A 25,684-nucleotide genomic window follows, 5' to 3' on the forward strand; every position below is an offset into this window, starting at 1 on the left:
CATTGCCTTTAAATTTAAATCGCGCTATAGCGCTGAACTTCCGCGATACAGATTGAATCGAGCCCCTAACTTAGTATTTCTGTTTGTGGAATATTGTTGTGTATTGTCATGCATACATGCTTAGAAATATCCATTGTCAAAAACCTACATTGATCTTATCTTAGAAATAAAAAATATGTGGCATGGATTTTTTTATTAGATGTTTTTTGTAAAATGTTATAGAACTTTCTTCAGTCTACAAAGCAATTTCTTTCTCTGTTCAATGTGAATAATGTGAGGGGTTTGGACAATCGTCAATTTTTTTTTGCTTGGTAAAGGCAGCGCTTTCTTCTTTCTTCTTTGTCTGCCATAATGTCAAAATGTTATTATTGTACCGTCAATTCCTCAAAAATAATGTATTCACCTGCAGCTCTCCTGTGGTCTGTATGACCTCATCATCCATTCAGACACACTTCCTTCTTAGTAATAGCTTCCACTAGGGAATGGATCCACTTCCTTGGAAAAATCCAGCTCCATGAGCTTAATTGTAAAATAACAGGATCAATTCATGCATGCTTGGGACATTATAATCAGGTTCCTTTCTGATTTCACAGCAGCCTCGTCAAACCAATTAGCCACCGTGGTCCTGGAGGATACCTTAATTGTGCTCCTTGTTTAATCATGCGGGACATTCAGACAATATGTTTTACATTAGTATTTAGCTAGATCATGTTTGACTGAGCTTGTAGCAAAGTGCAATAGAAAAAGCTGGATTTCTGGGTTCACTAAACAGTCCTACCTGAGCTGCTAGTGAATCAATAGGAAGAAGCAGAGAATGCTCCCTGAAGGGCATGCTTTTATTCTGTTAATTTCTGTTGCTCTCCAGCCCGGATGTGTAAACACAACAGAAGTTGACATAAAGAAGTCCTCCAGAATGAAAAATCCCCAAAAGACAAGAAAGGTAACTCTTCCTATAAATCCATTAATTCTGAATAACAGGTTAGCTGAAACACTTAAAAAATAAAAAATAAAATTGACTTTGGGTGGTTTCTGTTTGATTGTCTCTGCCTCAGTCTGTATATGGGCCTCAGAATGATGTGCGAACCCACAGCCCCACTCACATCCCCCGCCCAAGAGGCCAAGCCAGCCACAGAGGAGCAGCTGCAGGACCAGGTAATGTAGAGGTTGCTGGACTGCCTGGGTAGCTTCTCTTGCATTGCAAAATGTATGTTTGGAAGGAAACTGTTCTTTCCAAATGTACACTTAAGATGGCAACACTGTTACTGTCTTATTAGTTTGACCAGTTTCCAGAAATTCACAAAATACTGTTTCCCCTTGTTGTTCCAGATCAATTATTGGGGAGGGCAATTAGACAGACATCGACTGAAAATGTCCAAAGTGGCCGAGAGGTGAGCGAAGTTCTCCATCTCTTCATTTTCCCCCACTGATCCCTTCATGAACTCTCTAAAACTTAATGTAGCCAGTAATTAAGAGCTTAGACAACCTTGAAAAGTGTTTAGCCTGAACAATACCTGCTGTGTATCATCAGCACTAAGGCTAATTGTAATTTATTGTGCTGTTATGTAACACTGAACAGAGAGTACGTAACATTGAACAGAGATTACCATCCTCAGCTGCCTGGGTTACTCACTATTGTGTTAAAACAAAGATACTGCATCACTTCCTGCTATCTTCGAAGGTCAAATACTGTGTAGCACTGTTGTTAGTCATATCCTGAGTTCCCCAGGCCGCACAATACATTGTCACATTTTCTGTCCACTCTACCTGCCTGAACTGAATAGTAAGTCTTTCTCTCCAGTTTGTTGGCCTATACAGAGCAGTATGTGGAATATGACCCCTTCATCACGCCGACCGACCCCTCCAACCCCTGGATCTCAGACGACACCGCGGTGTGGGAGCTGGAGGCCAGGTGTGTCTTCTTGGACTGTCTTTAAAAAAATTATTATTACATCTCTGTGGTTATTCTGTGCTGTTTTACACTGGTACAAGTAGTGAGTGGTACCAGTAAATTATTTGTGAGTTGCTCTGGATCAGACCATCTCCTGAGGGATGTCAGGTAGTAATAAAATGATTTGTAGCTGTGTAGTGTGCACTGTTAACTGTTCACTGAGATTTTCCCTCTATACACTGTGGTGTCTGACTGCGTGTGTCTCTTCCTAGTAAGGAGCCAGGTCAGCAGAGGGTGAAGAGGTGGGCTTTCGGCATCAACGAGGTTCTCAAGGATCAGGTGGGGAGGGAGCAGTTCCTCAAGTTCCTGGAGTCTGAGTTCAGCTCAGAGAACCTGAGGTAGGGATACAGTACATACACACACACGTAACACACATGCACGCACGTACACCCCCACATGCACACACTCTCACTTCCTTTCTCTCACACACAATCATAACCTATCCTTGCACTTCATTCATGTTTCCTGTACTTCCTCTTCTGGTACTTGTCTGAACTGTTTTGCCCAGAGCTAATCTTCAGGTCAATCTGGTAATGTGTTATTATCTAACTGAGTGAGAGTCAGAGGTGGAATTTAACACCTAATTGGTCACATTAATTACCCTATAATTAGATATGTGATGTTATCATCATTAAAGGACATAACTGAGCACTGAATTTATATTTCAGACAAATATTTTCAGACAAAATCTCTGCAATACTTATCCAGAAATTCCTATAAGAAACCATGTTGGGAAAACGGCTTATCCTGGACAAAACATGCACAGCAGGCACAAGCATGCACACATATAATATGTTGCTAGTCCTATATTAGCCTGAAGAGTGATAGAGAAAGACAAAAATAAAGGGGTTCAAGGGATAGATTTTGAGTGGATTTTCCCTTTAACTATAAAGATTATCTTTTGGTATTTTTTTAATTAGTCCAGCGTTGATACAGTCCCAAAATGTTTTGCATGTCAGCAGTCAATTTTTCAAGATATTGGACTTTCAAGAAGCAAAGTGTCACCGGCCACATCATGGTGATGATGATGCAAAATACAACTGTGTTATTCCCCGCCCCCGTGTTGTGTCCTGCAGGTTCTGGCTAGCGGTCCAGGAGGTAAAGAAAAGGCCCATCCGGGAGGTCCCGACCCGGGTTCAGGAGATCTGGCAGGAGTTCCTGGCCTCTGGAGCTCCCAGTGCCATCAACGTTGACTCTAAGAGCTATGACAAGACCACCCAGAACGTCAAGGACCCTGGACGCTACGCCTTTGAGGACGCACAGGTAACACTGTAGTAATATGTTAGTGAACAGTAGGGTAATTATAGGCAGGTTACTGACTTATGCTTGTAGTGTGTTTGGGAAATCAGCTGGATAAGCTACTGTACTGTTCAGTACATTTGTCTCAACAGAAAATATTCTGGGACGTTGAATTGTATCAAGGGTTGTTACAACATGACCATCACTGTGGTTGAACCATTTCCTTGTGGTTGACAGGATCACATCTTCAAGCTGATGAAGAGTGACTCCTACAGCCGCTTCATCCGTTCCAGTGCCTACCAGGAGCTGCTACAGGCCAAGAAAAAGGTAAGGTCTTCAAAGAATAAACATGGCTGTGTGCACTGCTGTTCTCTGACCTGCCCTGCCTCAGGCCTGGATCAATGACATTGGTGCCTCCAGCAGTGAAGGAATAGCTACTGTAGCAGCATTTTCACATGTAAAGAAAATGCCTCATAAGGTGTCTGACCTGTAACGATGGTTGTGATAATGGGGTAATTAAGCAATAAGGCCTGAGGGGGTGTGGGATATGGCCAATATACCACGGCTAAGGGCTGTTCTAATTCACGACGCAACGCGGAGTGCCTGGATACAGCCCTTAGCCGTTGTATATTGGCCATATACCACAAACTCCCGAGGTGCCTTATTGCTATTATAAACTGGTTACCAGCGTAATTAGAGCAGTAAAAGTACATGTTTTGTCTTACCTGTGGTATACGGTCTGATATACCACGGCTGTCAGCCAATCAGCATTCAGGGCTCGAACCACCCAGTTTATAAGGTCTGATATACCACAGCTTTCAGCCAATCAGCATTCAGGGCTCGAACCACCCAGTTTATAATTAAAATGATAGTTCCTTCATGATTTTCTATGATTTGGCTTATGTTTTGTGTTATGTCACATATCACTGTATAATTCTCATCGTAATCACATCAGCATATCCTTATTTTCGCTTTTATTTTTCAAAGGGCCTCTCCTCACAGTTTAGTTTGTTTCCCATTCCTTCACTTTTTGGTTTCAGCTCTGTCTTTCTTTTCTGTCTTTCTTTTTGTTTCTTTTCTTTTTGTTTCTTTTTCTTATTTTTTTGGTTAAGTATGGAGACATTCAGGACCGCAGAACTTCATTTGAGAAATTCACTCGAAATGTGGTAAGAGGACATGGGTTTTTCTGGTCGACCAACGGGCCTGTTCAGATAAAGCATGTCCACTGCTTTATCACTCTCTCCTTCCCTCCCTCACCTCTGGGACCTGTCATGGACACGGGCATGGTGACGTTTCATGACCATCTTTTTCAGGGCCTTGTCAACATGTACTGTGCCTCTCCTTTCCTTCCCTTTGGACTTTTATGTTGCAATTATAGCACCAAGTAAGCTTTTCTAAGAGTTTTGTTAACGGAATTATTGTGTTTCATTTCAGAAATTAACCTATACAGTGCCTTCAGAAAGTATTCATACCCCTTGACTTATTCCACATTTTGTTGTGTTACAGCCTGAATTCAAAATGCATTAAATTGTTGTTTTTTTCTCACCCATGTACACACAATACCGCATAGTGACAAAGTGAAAAAATGTTTTTAGACCTTTTTGCAAAGTTATTGAAGATGAAATGACCTACTCACTGCCACAGTCATACTCTGGACCTAGTTTTGTCCCATGGAATAAATGTTGTAGATCTTAATGTTTTTCCACAAAATCCTGGACTATCGGACCACCATTTTATTACGTTTGCAATCGCAACAAATAATCTGCTCAGACCCCAACCAAGGAGCATCAAAAGTCGTGCTATAAATTCTCAGACAACACAAAAATTCCTTGATGCCCTTCCAGACTCCTTCTGCCTACCCAAGGACGTCAGAGGACAAAAATCAGTTAACCACTTAACTGAGGAACTCAATTTAACCTTGCGCAATACCCTAGATGCAGTTGCACCCCTAAAAACGAAAAACATTTGTCATAAGAAACTAGCTCCCTGGTATACAGAAAATACCCGAGCTTTGAAGCAAGCTTCCAGGAAATTGGAACGGAAATGGCGCCACACCAAACTGGAAGTCTTCCGACTAGCTTGGAAAGACAGTACCGTGCAGTACAGAAGAGCCCTCACTGCTGCTCGATCATCCTACTTTTCCAACTTAATCGAGGAAAATAAGAACAATCCAAAATTTCTTTTTGATACTGTTGCAAAGCTAACTAAAAAGCAGCATTCCCCAAGAGAGGATGGCTTTCACTTCAGCAGTAATAAATTCATGAACTTCTTTGAGGAAAAGATCATGACCATTAGAAAGCAAATTACGGACTCCTCTTTGAATCTGCGTATTCCTCCAGGGCTTAGCTGTCCTGGATCTGCACAGCTCTGCGAGGGCCTGGGATCGGGAGAGACACTTAAGTGTTTTAGTACTATATCTCTTGACACAATGATGAAAATAATCATGGCCTCTAAACCTTCAAGCTGCATACTGGATCCTATTCCTACTAAACTGCTGAAGGAGCTGCTTCCTGTGCTTGGCCCTCCTATGTTGAACATAATAAACAGCTCTCTATCCACCGGATGTGTACCAAACTCACTAAAAGTGGCAGTGATAAAGCCTCTCTTGAAAAAGCCAAACCTTGACCCGGAAAATATAAAAAACTATCGGCCTATATCGAATCTTCCATTCCTCTCAAAAAATTTTAGAAAAAGCTGTTGCGCAGCAACTCACTGCCTTTCTGAAGACAAACAATGTATACGACATGCTTCAGTCTGGTTTTAGACCCCATCATAGCACTGAGACTGCACTTGTGAAGGTGGTAAATGACCTTTTAATGGCGTCAGACCGAGGCTCTGCATCTGTCCTCGTGCTACTAGACCTTAGTGCTGCCTTTGACACTATCGATCACCACATTCTTTTGGAGAGACTGGAAACCCAAATTGGTCTACACGGACAAGTTCTGGCCTGGTTTAGATCTTACCTGTCGGAAAGATATCAGTTTGTCTCTGTGAATGGTCTGTCCTCCGACAAATCAACTGTACATTTCGGTGTTCCTCAAGGTTCCGTTTTAGGACCACTATTGTTTTCACTATACATTTTACCTCTTGGGGATGTTATTCGAAAACATAATGTTAACTTTCACTGCTATGCGGATGACACACAGCTGTACATTTCAATGAAACATGGTGAAGCCCCCAAAATTGCCCTCGCTAGAAGCCTGTGTTTCAGACATAAGGAAGTGGATGGCTGAAAACGTTCTACTTTTAAACTCGGACAAAACAGAGATGCTTGTTCTAGGTCCCAAGAAACAAAGAGATCTTCTGTTAAATCTGACAATTCATCTTGATGGTTGTAAAGTCGTCTCAAATAAAACTGTGAAGGACCTCAGCGTTACTCTTGACCCTGATCTCTCTTTTGACGAACATATCAAGACTGTTTCAAGGACAGCTTTTTTCCATCTACGTAACATTGCAAAAATCAGAAATTTTCTGTCCAAAAATGATGTAGAAAAATTAATCCATGCATTTGTTACTTCTAGGTTAGACTACTGCAATGCTCTACTTTCCGGCTACCCGGATAAAGCACTAAATAAACTTCAGTTAGTGCTAAATACGGCTGCTAGAATCCTGACTAGAACCAAGAAATTTGATCATATTACTCCAGTGCTAGCTTCCCTACACTGGCTTCCTGTTAAGGCAAGGGCTGATTTCAAGGTTTTACTGTTAACCTATAAAGCGTTACATGGGCTTGCTCCTACCTATCTTTCCGAGTTGGTCCTGCCGTACATACCAATACGTACGCTACGGTCACAAGACGCAGGCCTCCTAATTGTCCCTAGAATTTCTAAGCAAACAGCGGGAGGCAGGGCTTTCTCCTATAGATCTCCATTTTTATGGAACAGTTTGCCTACCCATGTGAGAGACGCAGACTCGGTCTCAACCTTTAAGTCTTTACTGAAGACTTATCTCTTCAGTAGGTCATATGATTGAGTGTAGTCTGGCCCAGGAGTGTGAAGGTGAACGGAAAGGCTCTGGAGCAACGAACAGCCCTTGCTGTCTCTGCCAGGCCGGTTCCCCTCTCTCCACTGGGGTTCTCTGCCTCTAACCCTGTTACAGGGGCTGAGTCACTGGCTTGCTGGTGCTCTTTCATGCCGTCCCTAGGAGGGGTGCGTCACTTGAGTGGGTTGAGTTACTGACGTGATCTTCCTGTCTGGGTTGGCGCCCCCCCTTGGTTTGTGCTGTGGTGGAGACCTCTGTGGGCTATACTCGGCCTTGTCTCAGGATTGTAAGTTGGTGGTTGAGGATATCCCTCTGGTGGTGCGGGGGCTGTGCTTTGGCAGAGTGGGTGGGGTTATATCCTTCCTGTTTGGCCCTGTCCGGGGTTTCTTCGGATGGGGCCACAGTGTCTCCGGACCGCTCCTGTCTCAGCCTCCAGTATTTATGCTGCAGTAGTTTATGTGTCGGGGGGCTGGGGTTAGTTGGTTATACCTGGAGTACTTCTCCTGTCTTATCCAGTGTCCTGTGTGAATTTAAGTATGCTCTCTCTAATTCTCTCGTTCTCTCTTTCTCTCTGAGAACCTGAGCCCTAGGACCATACGTCAGGACTACCGGGCATGCTGACACCTTGCTGTCCCCAGTCCGCCTGGCCTTGCTGCTATTCCAGTTTCAACTGTTCTGCCTGCGGCTACGAAACCCCTACCTGTCCCAGACCTGCTGTTTTCAACTCTTAATGATCGGCTATGAAAAGCCAACTGAGAGACCTGAGCCCTAGGACCATACGTCGGGACTACCGGCCGTGGTGACTCCTTGCTGTCCCCAGTCCGCCTGGCCTTGCTGCTATTCCAGTTTCAACTGTTCTGCCTGCGGTTATGGAACCCCTACCTGTCCCAGACCTGCTGTTTTCAACTCTTAATGATCGGCTATGAAAAGCCAACTGAGATTTATTCCTGATTATTATTTGACCATGCTTGTCACTTATGAACATTTTTGAACATCTTGGCATGGTTCTGTTATAATCTCCACCCGGCACAGCCAGAAGAGGACTGGCCACCCCTCATAGCCTGGTTCCTCTCTAGGTTTCTTCCTAGGTTTTGGCCTTTCTAGGGAGTTTTTCCTAGCCACCGTGCTTCTACACCTGCATTACTAGCTGTTTGGGGTTTTAGGCTGGGTTTCTGTACAGCACTTCGAGATATTAGCTGATGTAAGAAGGGCTATATAAAATAAAATTGATTGATTGATTGAAATACAGAAATATCTAATTTACATAAGTATTCACACCCCTGAGTCAACACATGTTAGAATCACCTTTGGCAACGATTACAGCTGTGAGTCTCTAAGAGCTTTGCACACATGGATTGTACAATATTTCCCCATTATTCTTTTCAAGCTCTGTCAAATTGGTTGTTGATCATTGCTAGACAACCTTTTGCAAGTCTTGCCATAGATTTCCAAGCAGATTTAAGTCCAAATTGTAATGTGGCCACTCAGGAACATTCACTGTCTTCTTGGTAAACAACTCCAGTGTAGATTTTGCCTTGTGTTTTAGGTTATTGTCCTGCTGAAAGGTGAATTTATCTCCCAGTGTCTGGTGGAAAGCAGACTGAACCAGGTTTTCCTCTAGGAATTTGCCTTTGCTTAGAAGCTCCATTACGTTTCTTTTTTATCCTGAAAAACTCCTTAGTTCTTAACGATTACAAGCATACCCATAACATGATGCAGCCACCACTATGCTTGAAAATATGGAGATATTACTCAGTAATGTGTTGTATTTATTTTTCCCCCAAACATTTTTTGCAGTATTATTTTAGTGCCTTGTTGGCAACAGGATGCATGTTTTGGAATATTTTTATTCTGTTCACTCTGTCAATTAGGTAAGTATTGTAGAGTAACTACAATGTTGATCCATCCTCAGTTTTCTCCTATCACAGCCATTAAACTCTGTAACTGTTTTAAAGTCACCATTGGCCTTTCACCATGGTGAAATCCCTGAGCAGTTTCCTTTCTCTCCGGCAACTGAGTTAGGAAGGATGCCTATATCTTTACAGTGACTGGGTGTATTGATACACCATTAATAACTTTGCCATGCTCAAAGGGATATTCAATGTCTGCCAATAGGTGTCATCTACCAATAGGTGCCCATCTCTGAGAGGCAAATTCTGGTCTTTGTGGTTGAATATGTATTCGAAATTCACTGCTCGACTGAGGGAGCTTACAGATAATTGAATATGTGGGGAACAGAGATGAGGTAGTCATTCAAAAATCCTGTTAAACACTATTATTGCACATAGAGTGAGTCAATGCAACTTATTATGTGACTTGTTAAGGAAATTTTTACTCCTGAACTTATTTAGGCTTGCCATAGCAAAGGGGTTGAATACTTATTGACTCAAGACATTTCAGCTTTTCGTTTTTAATTCATATGTAAAAATGTCGACAAACATAATTCCACTTTGACATTATGGGGTATTGTGTGTAGGCCAGTGACAAAAAAATCTCAATCGAATACATTTTAAATGCAGGCTGTAATACAACAAAATGTGGAAAAAGTAAATGGGTGTGAATACTTTCTGAAAGGCACTGTATATTTCATGATTAACTAATTAATCAGACATTTATTAGTAAAAAAATATTTATGCAACAATGGTAGTTAGACATTCATCATTCCCTTTCAAGAACTAGATGCAATAGGAGCACAATAATATCAGGATATAACCTATACATATTGGTTTATTATTCTTGTGAAATCATGTTTTAGTGTAGTTTGATACACAATGTTGCATTTGTTAACTCCTCTGAGAGTTAAGGCTGGATTTAATCCGTATCGCAGAAGATCCACGTTAAAATGTAAAGGTAATTTCCGATTGAGCCGACATATGCAGCGTTTACTGTGAATGCAGTCTCTGCGAACGCGGGAACATTGCCTTTAAATTTCAATCGAGCTATAACGTGGATCTTCCGTGATACTTCTGCGATACAGATTGAATCCAGCCTTTAGAAGAGTCAGCTGAGCTGTTACAGGACAGAGGCATGTGACCTCTCCTGCATGTCTCCCATTTTGGCCCCTGAAACCAACCTGCCAAAATGTCCTCCCTCATTCATTCTGTGTTCTCTCCTTGTCCCCACAGAAAAGTAAGAACTTGTTTTGAAGGATTTTACATCCAGGTAATAATGCCAACAATCAGTGCAGAGTGTTACAGTAAATTGCATGTGGTTGCTCACCTCACTGACTTTCATCCTCTCTGTGTTCACCCTCACATTTTTGCATATTGCATGGAGACAGCTCTTTTGACAGCTCTTGATGTAAACTGTATTCTCTGAATTAACTTTACTCAGATTAAGGAAGCTACAGCATGTCTGACTTACAGTATAACACAATAACACAGTATGATGCAATCATGTTGTACACTTGATGCCCATAGGATGTCAGTATAATCCTGACATTACACACTTTCATATTCCGACCAGGTAGAACTCTCGCTCACTCTGCTAACACACAGACATTTCCACATGCTATATTACAGGAGGGTGTTGGAGTGAATCTTAGATTACAGTAGACAATTGATCTCATTCTCTCTCTTTCTCTTTCCCGCTTCTTCTCTCCTTCTCCCAGGGGAAATCCCTGACATCCAAGAGGCTGACCAACCTTGTGCCATCATGCTAAAATACAGCCACTCTGCGATATAGAGGAGGACCATTTCTACGTCATTTCTACATCATCACTGTCTGCTTTCCACTCAGACGATGAGCTGGACAGTACATCAGATGTTGCATGTCCAAGGAGAAGGCTTGTTATTTATTTTACCTGATCTATATCTACTATTGGCGAGGACAGGCATTTTTGGACAGACAGGCATTTTAGGACAGACATTGAGACCAGATAATGCCTTTAAAGAAAGTCAGTGTCCAGTTACTTCCACCATATCTGATGGACACGCGTGTTCCTCACCAGCTGAGCTAATGATGTCAGAAAACAATTAATTGGAAACGACAGCTTAACAGTAAAATCTAATCAAAATATTATTACTATACAGTACACGATCTGTAATCACACCTACTTTTGTCACGATAAGGGAAGTGTTGTGCAGTATACATATATATAAATTATTATGTTTATTTTGCATTGCTTTTATTGCACTACAGTAATTAGCACAGTTTTCATTACACTTGTAAAGTCACATTCAAGCTGCTGTCTTCTGTCTTCTGTAGAACGCACTTCTTTGTTACTCTCTCCTGCATTTATTTTTATACCATATTTAAAGACACTTAAAAATGTATTAAAGTTGGCCCTTTATCTGTTTTAACTGTCCTGGTAATGAATCAATACATTTTGTAATGACTAGCAGGAGGAGATGGACATACTGATCTGGAGTCAGTGTTATAGCTCATGATTATTCTCACTGCTCTGTCTGCTAAGGGCACAGACTGTCATCTGCAGTTTAGTTGTTGCCACTAGATGGTGGTAGATTTAACAGAGCGGAACCTACAGTAGTTTTGGGTATCCGTTAGATTAGAACTGGTCTTCGCTTATTTTACTATAATTTAAGGGAATAAGTTGTATGTTTGCAAAAAATAATGCTTTATTTGTTGATTTTGTTCAAATGTGTTATTTGTCAGCAATTTAGACATTTATTATACTGTACAAAAAACACGACCACAAAAAGTAAAGGCTGTATTCAATCCGTATGGAGGAAGTTCAGCGTTACAGCGAGATTGAAATTTAAAGGCAATTTTGCAGCTTTAGCGGAGACTGCATTCACGGTAAATGCTGCATATGTTTGCTCAATCGGAAATTAGCTTTACATTTCTAGCGCGCTAAGGGCTTGATTCAATCAGTAGCGCTGAAGATCTGCTTTATAACACGATTGAAATTGAAAGGTAGTTGCCGATTGAGCCGACATATTCAGCATTTACCATGAATGCAGTCTCCGCGAACGGCGGGAACATTGCCCATGTCGCGCTAGAGCGTGGGTGTTCAGCACTACGAAGTCAATTGAGCCCTAAGGCTTAATTGCTAATATCACTAACAGAGTTTCACAAACCATAACCTTGTCAGTTCAGGCCAGTCAGTATATTTAAGCCATGAGAAACCATGACTTAAGATATTAGTCATAGTATGGACAAAGACTGAGGCTTGAATTCAGCTGCTATAGTTTCCTGCTATTCTCTACTGGTAGGATCAAATGGTCATTGTTTAGACAGTGAAGTTTTTTTGTAGACGTTTCAGATTTTTGATGGTGAATGACAGCCAGTGTTTTTTGTCTGTTCCAGTTCCAAAAACATCATTGTCTTTCTTCTTTATACCTAAACCAAAATATTGGGAATTTCAAAGGGTCTTGTCTTGTCGACATGTGAGTAGGCAGGCGTAAGAATGATATATGGATTATGTGATTTCACACACCCATGTTTGGGAAAAAGGAACAATCTGTTGTGGTCTTATGAGAGGCTCAGAGAGAGCTGAGATGGATGTCAGATAAAAGTTTCCTTGAACTGGTCTTTGTTTCTTTGGTGGTGTGTGTTGAAGGCTTTCAGTGGTACTGGAACACCTAATCATTGAACCCACCTCATGGCCAGGTGAGAAGAAAGGTGGATAGGTGGAAAGAGAAAGAGAGAGAGATTAGTATGAAAGTGAGGGAGAGACAGGGAAAGCGAGGGAGGAAATTGCGTGAAGGGGGGCGATAGTGAGAGAGGAAGAGGGATTTTGGGTTTCAGAGTACGAGAGGGAGTGATAGAGGGAAGAGGGGGGAGAGAGAGAGAGAGAGAGAGAGGGAGGGAGGGAGGGAGGGAGGGAGACTGACAGGGGATTCCAAGATTGGAGAGTCAGCAGTGAGTATGTTTGTGGAAAGAGGAGGGAGGATAAGTATGCAGAGAAATAGAGAGGGTAAGGGAGAGAGGTGAGGCTTGGTTTGATTCATGTTGTGATCAGAGCCAATAGAAAGCCCCCGTCTATGTCTAGGGGAAAGCAGAAGTGAGAGTCCAAACCCAGCTGTAGACACACAGAGACAGCACTAGAATACTGAGACACAGAAACCCAATGGCAGAGAAAGACAGATTACACAAAGAGAGGAGAAAGAGATATATACATATTTTGAGATAAATATGGATTATTAATAAACTCAAAGATACAGACTCAGTGGAGAGAAACAGGACCACAGACCTTGGGACACTCAACTGACAGTCCACCTCAGGAACCACTGCTGTTCCCATGGAAACCAACACCAGGATTCCCTCTCCAGGACCAGTAAGGGTGGACAGCTACCCCTAACGGAGACGGGATCACCCCACTGTCCCGGGACACTGTGAGGTACAGTCACTGTCTTCCTCCTTCAGGTCATGCAGTAGTCTTGGTGGCTGGTCAGTTATTCAGGCTGGAGAGCAACAGGTATAGAGGGTGAGATTCAATCACAGGAAGCATTTTCCTGAATGTTTATGGAATTGAGTGCTTTCATTGAGTTAATGGGTGTGTGGGTGATTGTTGATTTGGCTAATGAATGAAAGACTGTATTAGTGATAAATGATTTGGTGTGTGTAAGTGTGGGAGAAGCTATATAATTAAGGTGAGAATGTAACTTTGTGTCACAGTGTAAATCCATCAGTGTGTAAGAGAGACTGTAGCCCCGTTTATACCTGGTGCTAACATGGGTAATTTGTCCTGATCTGGTCTACATTCTGATTGTGCCCACATTTCCAGAAATGTGTCTACACATGGTATTAAAATGTGTCTGTTATCCGTCCACTGTGTCTGCATTGTGACCAGATTTCCTGGTCCCTTCCTTTATGCAAATAATTTCACAGCTATTCTTTCAAAATAATATTTATTTATTGTAAGATATATATTGATGTAATCAGTCAATGGTGCCACCTGTCAATGATTTTATAGAGCGGAATAATTATGATTTCAATGGTGTCTCTGTCCAGATCTGTCTACACTTGTAAGATATCCAGACACCATGCCTGTCTGACAACCTCCAGAGGTGGACAGGATGATCTGATCACAATCAGATCAGGATGTGTGTTTTGATTGTCTACACCTCTCTAAAAATGTGGGCACAATCAGAACGTGGAAAAGATCAGGAAAAAGGACGCAAGCTAGAAGCAGGTATAAACGGGACTTGTGAATGTGTGAGAGACAGATTAATTACATGTGTGGTTGAGAGTTTGCGTGTGTACGCGTTGTGTGAGTAGCGAGCTTGGCTTCTGATCCGACTCACCGCTCTGGTGACGGCTCCACCTTGGACTGATAGCTCTGATTCCAAAGAGGATTTAGGCAGGACACACATCTTTGTCCTAATATAAACCCTTTGATATAAACCCTTTCCCGCACTATATTATTTCCAGTTTAATCCCAAAGAGCTCTTTGTTAATGAATATGAGATATCAATTTCTAAACACTGTGTGTTTGTAATATTGAAACAATGCATTGCCTTGCTGGAGGAGGGCAATTGGTTCTTGCTGAATCTCCCAAGTTTAATTTATTTAAATACCACCCTCTCTAGTATCAGTATATATTTTTTAACACTGTTTTTCTCACTTGACAGATTTAAGTTATCAGTACAGACACTGATAGGGACTGTACAGGCCTGTTGTGTTCAGCTGCAGTTTAGGGTTGGTTATGTTACGCAGTAATTCACTCCCTCTAGGTGGGGAACACACTATCGATTATATTTTTGCCATCCTCGCTATGATCCTGATTCCGACCCGAGTTAAATGGGACGTCATTCCCTTTTATCCACTGTTCTCTCTATGTGTATTCTAACCTTGAATTTAAGCATGAGAATAGCATGCTATTCACCTGCTATTCGTTCGGGGTGGCGATCTAAGAAATGAAGGTGTGGCGGAGGTGTGTCTACAGATAAACCATATTCAGACTTTTATTTAATTCCCTCATAATTCCACCACCTTTACACGCAAGGAAACCATGAATAAGGTCGAGTGAACCTGCCGGTTCCAAGTGAAAAAAGCATCTACTTTCTTTTTGCGATAGAAATAACACCATTCTCGTTGCACTGTAATTTATAAATGCATAAGCGCTATTGTTAAGAGCTAGGTAAATTAGTATTCTGTTTGGAGAAGGGGATTGTAAATACACATAGCAATTGTTTTTGATGATTTTCCTTTTGATCCCTGGAGACAAATGTGAAACCAACCATTTGGAAGCAAACTCATATCAACATGACATGTATTGCGGCCCCTTTTCCACAGTGAAATAGGCTCTAAATAGCTGTACCGTTATTCAGAATTTTAATTGTGTGCCCTCATAATTTGCATGGATGAAATTTGGACACCCAAGCTATAGGCTTCTGAACCTGCCGAGGTGATGTATGCGCTTTAGAATGTTTTAATTATAGCCTATGCCCAGGCTTGTCTCCTTTTTATTTGACAATTTGTATCATATTAAATATTTGCCACTATCGGGAGCCACCGTCAGTAATACCCACATACATTTATAACTGTCACTTTAGTGTCCTTTTACCTTTCTTTCCTCTGTCATGTCCGTGTAAATTGTTCCTGAGGGTCGCTAGCATTAGTGGATCAGATTAGGATGATGTTGTGCAATAATTTGGAACATGTAGCCTATTTGAATCATTATGGAACTCAGACCACACCTAGCAGTTTAAACCTGGAGCATGGCGCACAGTTCACGACGACTGAACGGTTGTCATATAGTGCCATGATTAGTGAGGATTATAGCAGATTTATAGGACTATTGTTCAACCCCTATTGTACACTTTTTACAACTTCCAATATTGAACTTGAATATGACAACTTTCAGGATGAATTAAACCACTGTATTTTTTATTCATCAATATGTTTAGTGCATAAAGGCTCTCCAAACCTGTTTTTTTAATGATTCATACATACTTTTCTAATCATAAAATTAGCCTAAATAATCTACAAGATCTGAGTATTTTTTAATCTACCAGTTTGTACGGAGACGTAGATGCATAGATGGCATTCTTTCATTGATCCATATATTCTGAACCTGTTCTCTCGATGTATTCTAATCTGTCTACAAAATTGTAATTACATTTGTACATATGGCTTTTGGAAGATGGGCAGGGACTCTGCTGTCCTAGCTTAATGGGGAAGCTGGTTCCACCATTTAGGTGCCAGGACAGAGAAGAGCTTGGACTGGGCTGAGAGAGAGAGCTGCCCTCCTGTAGAGTTGAGCCAGACTCAGTTGTGTGTAACTTGAACTTTCACAGAAATCTCCTACTGACATCAAGCATGAATTATGTAAACGTTCTTATCACGCATCCTTTGCTCTGGAAGACACTGAATAGGTTCAACTCCCCTTGTCCTCATGACCACCATCATCCTCCATCCATTCAGTCCTCTTCTCTAAACCCTCCACCAGCCTCATGGTTCCTGGGTATACCAGTACCTAGCCCTCCACCAGCCTCATGGTTCCTGGGTATACCAGTACCTAGCCTTCCACCAGACATTGTGTTTTTCTTGATGGCCAAAAAGCTCAATTGTAATCTCATCTGACCAGAGTACCTTCTTCCATATGTTTGGGGAGTCTCCCACATGCCTTTTGGCAAACACCAAACGTGTTTGCTTATTTTTTTCTTTAAGCAATGGCTTTTTTCTGGCCACTCTTCCGTAAAGCCCAGCTCTGTGGAATGTACGGCTTAAAGTGGTCCTATGGACAGATACTCCAATCTCCGCTGTGGAGCTTTGCAGCTCCTTCAGGGTTATCTTTGGTCTCTTTGTTGCCTCTCTGATTAATGCCCTCCTTGCCTGGTCCGTGAGTTTTGGTGGGCGGCCCTCTCTTGGCAGGTTTGTTGTGGTGCCATATTCTTTCCATTTTTTAATAATGGATTTAATGGTGCTCCGTGGGATGTTCAAAGTTTCGGATATTTTTTTATAACCCAACCCTGATCTGTACTTCTCCACAACTTTGTCCCTGACCTGTTTGGAGAGCTCCTTGGTCTTCATGGTGCCGCTTGCTTGGTGGTGCTCCTTACTTAGTGGTGTTGCAGACTCTGGGGCCTTTCAGAACAGGTGTATATATACTGAGATCATGTGACAGATCATGTGACACTTAGATTGCACACAGGTGGACTTTATTTAACTAATTATGTGACTTCTGAAGGTAATTGGTTGCACCATATCTTATTTAGGGGCTTCATAGCAAAGGGGGTGAATACATATGCACACACCACTTTTCCGTTATTTATGTTTTAGAATGTTTTGAAAAAAAATATTTTTTTCATTTCACTTCACCAATTTGGACTATTTAGTGTATGTCCATTACATGAAATCCAAATAAAAATCAATTTAAATTACAGGTTGTAATGCAACAAAATAGGAAAAACGCCAAGGGGGATGAATACTTTGCAAGGCACTGTAAAAACACAGAGTTTTGTTTTCTGTGTGTGAGCTTTGGCCTGTTGAATTGAAAACAATAATTGATGTCAGTTATCCGTCTATTACATTTCCTGACACACTTTGCTATAATTATTGTGTAACACAGGCTTTGTTTTGACCTGTCATTTTAGGCCTGTTCTTGTTCTTGTCATTGCTAACACTTTATTTCAGGGCCCATGTGGAAGGTACTGCTTTGAGCTTATTGACTGAATAATTAGCAGATTTCATTATTGAAGAACCCTTGACCTATCATAGTTGATGTATTACAATAGAGGCGCTGGTACTGTGGTGCAGACGGAAAGTTCATCCAAGTGTAGCTACCCACTGCGGTCAGTAAAGCTCAAGTTGCCATGGGCAATTGTTACTCTGGGAGATAGCTATCCCAGTTTTGTTTTTGGTTCAGTATTTGTAGACCTGAGGTCTGAGATGGTTCATTCAAGCGTATAGAGCCTGGTATTTGTGGTTGTGATATAACATGCAGTGGCCCTGTTTGTGGACAGATAGCATGGTCCAGTTCAGCTGTCTCACCGATAATACAAAAACCACAGTCTCCCTCCGGCTCAGACTCCATGATGATTGGTGAGAGAGAGAGTCAGGGGGGTGGATGAGGGGGGCCGCAAGCACTAAAGTCAGGGCTAAATAGTTTGTTTTGTTTTCCAACAGTCTCTCTGTACACTATCATTATCCCCCCCTACTTCCCCCCCAACCTCCAAACCGCAATTTGTCTTGCTGGGAGATTGATGACGATAGCTGGCAGGGTCGTCTGTATCATACTTAGGCAAAGTTTGGAAGTGGAGAAGGACTGAAGCACTGACTATATAACATATCTGTCATCTGCTGTGTACACAGTCAGGATATCCCTCCAACCCCTAGGGCCTTTAAACTCACCAGACCTGGGCTGGTCTTCTTAACTAATGAAGGGGAAATAGAGAGAAAAAACTTTCCAGGAAGCCCGCTGTGTTGGATTGACTTAATCCATTCTGATCAGTAGTCACTGAATGTTTTTAGGGACAAATGCATTTGTTTAACTGGTGAGTAGATCATTGAATGATGGAGGAGGGTTACGACATGCAGTGGGGACAGAAGGTAACATCATCATTAGGTTTGACCCTTTGTGGTCAAGTGTGTGTGTGTGTGTGTGTGTGTGTGTGTGTGTGTGTGTGTGTGTGTGTGTGTGTGTGTGTAAGAGATTTGTCCTCATGATAGAGTTGAGCCAGACTTAGTCGTGCGTAACTTGAACTTTCACAGAAATCTCCTACTGACATCAATGCATGAATTATGTAAACGTTCTCATCACGCATCAATTGCTCTGGAAGACACTGAAGAGGTTCAACTCCCCTTGTCCTTCTCATGACCACCATCATCCTCCATCCATTCAGTCCTCTTCTCTAAACCCTCCACCAGCCTCATGGTTCCTGGGTATACCAGTACCTAGCCCTCCACCAGCCTCATGGTTCCTGGGTATACCAGTACCTAGCCCTCTACCAGCCTCATGGTTCCTGGGTATACCAGTACCTAGCCCTCCACCAGCCTCATGGTTCCTGGGTATACCAGTACCTAGCCCTCCACCAGCCTCATGGTTCCTGGGTATACCAGTACCTAGCCTTCCACCAGCCTCATGGTTCCTGGGTATACCAGTACCTAGCCTTCCACCAGCCTCATGGTTCCTGGGTATACCAGTACCTAGCCCTCCACCAGCCTCATGGTTCCTGGGTATACCAGTACCTAGCCCTCTACCAGCCTCATGGTTCCTGGGTATACCAGTACCTAGCCCTCCACCAGCCTCATGGTTCCTGGGTATACCAGTACCTAGCCCTCCACCAGCCTCATGGTTCCTGGGTATACCAGTACCTAGCCTTCCACCAGCCTCATGGTTCCTGGGTATACCAGTACCTAGCCCTCCACCAGCCTCATGGTTCCTGGGTATACCAGTACCTAGCCCTCCACCAGCCTCATGGTTCCTGGGTATACCAGTACCTAGCCTTCCACCAGCCTCATGGTTCCTGGGTATACCAGTACCTAGCCCTCCACCAGCCTCATGGTTCCTGGGTATACCAGTACCTAGCCTTCCACCAGCCTCATGGTTCCTGGGTATACCAGTACCTAGCCTTCCACCAGCCTCATGGTTCCTGGGTATACCAGTCCCTAGCCTTCCGCCAGCCTCATGGTTCCTGGGTATACCAGTACCTAGCCTTCCACCAGCCTCATGGTTCCTGGGTATACCAGTACCTAGCCTTCCACCAGCCTCATGGTTCCTGGGTATACCAGTACCTAGCCCTCCACCAGCCTCATGGTTCCTGGGTATACCAGTACCTAGCCCTCCACCAGCCTCATGGTTCCTGGGTATACCAGTACCTAGCCCTCCACCAGCCTCATGGTTCCTGGGTATACCAGTACCTAGCCCTCCACCAGCCTCATGGTTCCTGGGTATACCAGTACCTAGCCTTCCACCAGCCTCATGGTTCCTGGGTATACCAGTACCTAGCCTTCCACCAGCCTCATGGTTCCTGGGTATACCAGTACCTAGCCCTCCACCAGCCTCATGGTTCCTGGGTATACCAGTACCTAGCCCTCCACCAGCCTCATGGTTCCTGGCTCTGCTGTTCTATACTTTATTACTTTCTGGTCATAGATACAGCTGATCAATAGATTACTGTGAACAGTGGGACAGTTTCATTGAGACAAAGAGAGCTTAAAAGGGCAGAGCGCTCTTCACCCAGGGTCAAGAGCAGAAACTAAACAGAGACAGAAACCAAAAGTGGATTATGATAAAGTTATTGTCCCACATCCAATTGTGTTTGAGTCCAAGAAATTGAGAAGGGATGTAACATTTGCACAGCAAATAAGTATTTCAGGGAATAGGAGTGGCCAATGACTTTGTGGGGCTTTTGGTCCGCATTCAGAAATCTTACTTTATACTGTATATGCAATTCAAGAACAACATCTGTTGCAAAGATTTTTGAGTGATTGACAAATTGTACTGGCATTAACACAGATACATGGCAGTAATTCTCTGTCCCAACAAAGGTATTCAACTTAAAGCATACCTTTTCCCAATTCTACATACCTTTTTTTGGGATTACATTGTGAATTGTATGTGTGTGTGAGTGTGTATGTATATGTATGTGTGTTTATTGAGGGTTTAATCTCGGTCTCACATCTGCCAGTCGGCAGTGTGGAGAGAGGCAGTTTATAGTGCTCATAGGGCTTGGTCACAGAGTGGGAATGGGGACCCACAGGGTACTCTTGTCCTCCCCTAATAACATTCAGATGGGCCTGCTAATGCATGTTTACATATCTGCGGCATAGTTCATGACTAGAGTAAGCAAAGCCCTAATTATTTTAACCGGCGACGAGACCAATAAAATCAACTTCCTTTTCTCATTATGGGTGTTTAAGGGTTTCCTTTGATGGCAAGACATGTTTATTTTTGGAAGAGTTCTGTAGCTGAGAAGAAAGCAAATAGAAGTATTGACACAGAGACGTTGACAAGATGATCGATTGATTAACTCAATGATTCCTTAAAGGGCAGACGAAAGAGGAGGGGGCAGTTCAACATGACGTGAACATTCACACACATACATAGGCTAAACACCAAAGCATACACACACAGACGGAGTGCTGTTGCACTGGAATAGTTTCAGGATTGAGACATACCCAGTAGACTCAACCTCGCTACATTCTTAAACCAATACATTCTAGTCACAGTATAGTCACTGTTTATGTACAAGGCTCAATCTTAGTTTTGTAGCACTGAAACTAACCTTTCTGTCTACTCTTTCCCAGAATGTTTTGGAGAATCACTCTCCCGGTCCTACTGGCTGGGGTGCTCTGTGTTGCCACAGAGACCAGGAAGCCCCGCCCCCAGGGCTCCATCCCCTCACTTTTCAAGACCAAAGGCAACCTGTCGGAGCGTCAGCGCCTGTTGCCGCGGAAACCCGAAGTCCTTTCGTCAAGTCGGGAGGCCCTGGTGGTCACGGAGCGCCGGTACCTCCGACGTGACTGGTGCAAGACGCAACCCCTCCGCCAGACAGTGAGCGAGGAGGGCTGCCGGAGTCGTACAGTGGTCAACCGCTTCTGCTATGGCCAGTGTAACTCCTTCTACATCCCCCGCCACATGAGCCCCAGCTCAAATCGAGGCCCAGGGTCCGGCCGGAAGAACCACAACAAGGCCCAAGAGCCCTTCCAGTCCTGTTCCTTCTGCAGGCCGCACCGCATCACGCAGCTCACTGTGCAGTTGGACTGTCCAGGTCTGCAACCGGCCTTTCGCCATCGCAAGGTGCAGCGTGTCAAACAGTGTCGCTGTATGTCGGTGGACGTGAGTGGTAACGGAAAACTGTGAGGAATTCTTCGGAACCAGACCATGACAGTCACCATGGACACTAATGTGACTGTGAAAGTGAATGTTAACATGAACATGAATAGCATAGACATGACAGGGGACAAGTACCTCTCCCTTATATTGGACTATTCTGCATCATCACTTTGTACACAGGTCTACTGGTCACACTAAATGAACCCTACAGGTACTGGTAGTACAGAGTGGCCCATCTATTAGACCTTTGACTATATGGACAGCTATGGTGAAACTGCAAAGCGAAGACATAAATGGAAGCATAGCACAACACCAACTGAAGCACAGACATGTTTCAGTTCAACACAGTCAGTCATATAAAACCACTGGGTCCTTCAACTCTATACAAACTGGTCATATTACCTTACCTATGGCCATGGACTGAAGGCCCCTTTCAGCTGGCCTTTGGCTCTAGAAGGGACATATAAAACCATAAACACAGCACCAAGTTCTAGACTGAAAGTGGAGCTCTTCAGCTGTCTATGGCATGTTGTGTTGTGTTGTGGACTGGGCTTACCTGGGGGAACTGTCCAGCCAATAGGGCTTCAGATTGAGAGAAAGACCCCTAGTCTGTCTAAGTATTTGCCTGTGGATTTCAGAGCCACCTGTGAAATATTTCACACAAATATCAAGCTAGCCAGTAAAGAAATGATATTATTATTTTATGTATAACTGTTGTACTATAAATATATATGTATATGTCAAAAGATAATTAGCTATAAATATATATAACATCTATTTCATGTGAAACATCTGTGTGGTCTGAATGCAAACAATGTTGTGGCATTAAAGGATATGGTTGACTAATGATGGTTGAGAAGAATAGGCTCAACAACTATTCAGATAAAGACTTTCAGGATGATTCATCTTCAATAAATAGTATTTTATCAGGAACAAAGGCGTTATTGCACATGGGGACACAGTCACCAACAGCTCTACAAGGCTCCAACAGAACATAGTACAGGAAAACAATTCAAACATACAAATCATACATGATATGTCACATACAGATTGCATATAATTTTACATGTAATGTGGATAATGTTATTTTTTAGAGTTATATTTTACATCAGTATTTCTCACTGTATAATATTATTTCAACATGTAGCTATGGTTCCATAATAAAAAACAATAGAGGATGATGTGAAATCCTGATGACCTACTAAATACCTTAGTACTGAATACCTTAGTACTAAATACCTTAGCAGCTAAGCTCAAGTCATGGTTAAGTTCATGATTTATTGCATAAACTACAACTGTACATCATGTATCATCCTTCTATGAAACTACAATGTATGATAAACTGATGATTGTCACAATGCAGGTTTTCACTAAGCAGGTCTGGTTTCCATACAGGTTGTATTGTCAGAGTAATGTAGATTCATTTCATTGGCTCATTTGTCATTAACTAGCTCAGTGTGCTATAAAGGCACTTGCTGTCTGGTAAGCAAATATATACAAGCTCACTCTTGTGCTCCTTTTTATAGTGGAAGGCAGTGCATATATGGATAGAAATGGCTTATTGGATAGAAACATGATTGTCTTAACTGGTGTCTTCTATCAAATGCTACAGGGGATAGGCTAGATACCACAACATGTGTGTCTCACTGGAAAACGATGCATTTCTCATTAAAATGGCATCTGTCCAAAAATAATTAACTGTTTAATTCATTCTACAATACTTACTTTGGACAGCACAATACTTTCTTTGGACTTGGGGGAAATCTCTCATTGACAGACTGCGCCAAAGCATGGTACTGTGTTTATATCAAACTTTCCAACACGGTAACAACCTGTTGGGCATACTTACATGTATAACCAGTTGGATGACAGAAATAAACTATTTACAATAGCTAAAAAGACATATCAGATTGTGTTGATCTCACTTGTGCAAACTTTCCTGGGTAAGACTTCTCCAGTCCATTGGCTCAGATCTTCTGACCCAGTTTGGCTTTCTGTGGAATTCAAAACAGATGGAAGTGAGTTTCAGACATTACAATGGGGCACGTAAATGAATTAATCCCTGCATTTTGACACTAAAATAAAGTGGTGACGGGTGGGATTCATACGGAGATTTTTAAAACGAGGAGTGAGAAGGGGGAAAATACAGATGTATGATCTTCATTTGATCACTCCTTTGTTGCTGAGAATTTTCCATGCAGATGAGCTTCGTGATTTACATAAATTGACTATACATTAAAATCCTATTGCTGCAAGATTATTTTCTAAAGGTCAAATTAAGTTCCTACATTTGTATATTATGAGGAATAAGGAGACAGAAGATATACAGAAAGGTGTTAGGAGAAAAGTATTTAGGACAAAGGAAAAATAGACTACAAGAGAACTCACTATTCCAGAGGACTGTTTGGGTTTGACGCTGTACGAGGCCTTCTCTCTGGCTTGTTTGAAAACCTCCTCTGCCATTTTCAGTCTGAAAAGACACCACTAGTTTCAGCCATGCATGTGTAATATACACACGCTTGCATTTGAATGTACCTTCTCCTAGAAATGGAGATAAGGTATGATAGCAGTAGTAAAAGGTCAGGCAATTCAGCAGTGAGGTTCTCCAGGCAAGGTTTGGGTCTGTGCTGTTTACACAGGAGAAAGTTATGGGTGACCAGTTCCAATGTTTTAAGAAGCCCCTTTCTGATCCACTGTGATGATAGAGCCAGCTTTAAACCATTCAGTGGCCTGACTCTCAACACTGCACGCTGTAAAAAAATACATTCTACACCAGTAAATTCACGTGTGTGCGTGTTTGTCCAAATTTGGTATGCCTTTGTAGTAAGTCAGGTTGAGGGGGGGAGTCTAAATGTCTCAATTGTCTAGATAGTTAATGAATACAACTTTGTTTTCATCATTCCGCAAATGAACAAAACACAAGACATTACTTTTTATTTTACAAATACATATCACAATGTAATCTACATCCAGCAGAACGAAACAATTAGCATTTGTTGACTTTTCAAATGCTATCTCTAAACCCATCAAACCACTGGAAGCTAACAGAATCGCTCATGTGTTCTTTTCATTATTGAGGTTAAGAAACCGATCTGGGTCGTTTCAACCCTTCTCTCTCTTATCTTGTCTATGAATTTGAATGACTCTGATAGGATCTAATAGTGAACATGTGATGCATGCTATTGGAAACTCATGTTTGGGGATCATTCATTCCAACACTGAAGATTCAACACTCTCATCTATGGCGACTCCTGACTTTCTGCTTGATATTGACCGCACAGGGTAGGTTCAATAGAAATATGAATATATCTATAGGAATCAAAATGTACGTTTGTCTGATCCATTTCCCTTTTACGAGATGATTACATAAAACATCTACTCCATTCTGGGATTAATGGTGTTCGATTGCCACAGCATCCTTGGTTGTTACAACACACAGCCTTCTCTATTGTTTCAAGGGGAGTCGAAGAGCTCAAGGTGCACTACATTTGACCTCAGTCAAGGTGCTTTATTCTACACACTAAGCTGACGGATGACTTCACTTGGCTTGTCAAGGTAATGTGCTTGGTGTGCTTGAGGGTGAATGTGAAACAGTAGGTTCATTGTGTTCCAGGGAGATATAGTAGTAAAGCTGACATGTACCGTACAGTCGATCTGTGGTAGGTCTATGGTAGGTCTGTAGAAGGTCAGAACATACATTGTACAACCCTCCACAAAGTTAGACACAGCAAAGAGTGGCTTTCATTGAATACGATAAGACTCAACACACATAAAAGGACTGCAAAACACCGCTTGCACCAATCCTTACCGTTCCTGTAACCTCCGTTTGT

At 42.3% G+C, this 25,684-nt stretch overlaps 1 protein-coding gene and 1 pseudogene across 1 annotated transcript; both read left to right on the top strand.

Annotated features, from left to right (window-relative positions):
• Window positions 1–12,660, top strand: part of LOC121553510 — a 52,409-nt pseudogene extending 39,749 nt beyond the window's left edge.
• A 330-nt stretch (window positions 12,661–12,990) lies between these two features.
• On the top strand, window positions 12,991–22,654 carry LOC121553402 (gremlin-2-like). Its single transcript, XM_041866480.2, has 2 exons — window positions 12,991–13,469; window positions 21,326–22,654. Exon 2 carries the CDS (start codon window positions 21,327–21,329, stop codon window positions 21,879–21,881), a length of 555 nt encoding a protein of 184 aa, XP_041722414.1. The 5' UTR covers window positions 12,991–13,469; window position 21,326; the 3' UTR covers window positions 21,882–22,654.
• Window positions 22,655–25,684: the final 3,030 nt, after the last annotated feature.

The sequence above is a fragment of the Coregonus clupeaformis genome, chromosome 37 (assembly GCF_020615455.1).
Source record: "Coregonus clupeaformis isolate EN_2021a chromosome 37, ASM2061545v1, whole genome shotgun sequence".
In the NCBI taxonomy this organism is placed as follows: Eukaryota; Metazoa; Chordata; class Actinopteri; order Salmoniformes; family Salmonidae; genus Coregonus; species Coregonus clupeaformis.

What these genes read in the sequence shown, in the direction of transcription:
- LOC121553402 (XM_041866480.2), top strand. Translation starts at nt 21,327, where the DNA reads ATGTTTTGGAGAATCACTCTCCCGGTCCTACTGGCTGGGGTGCTCTGT.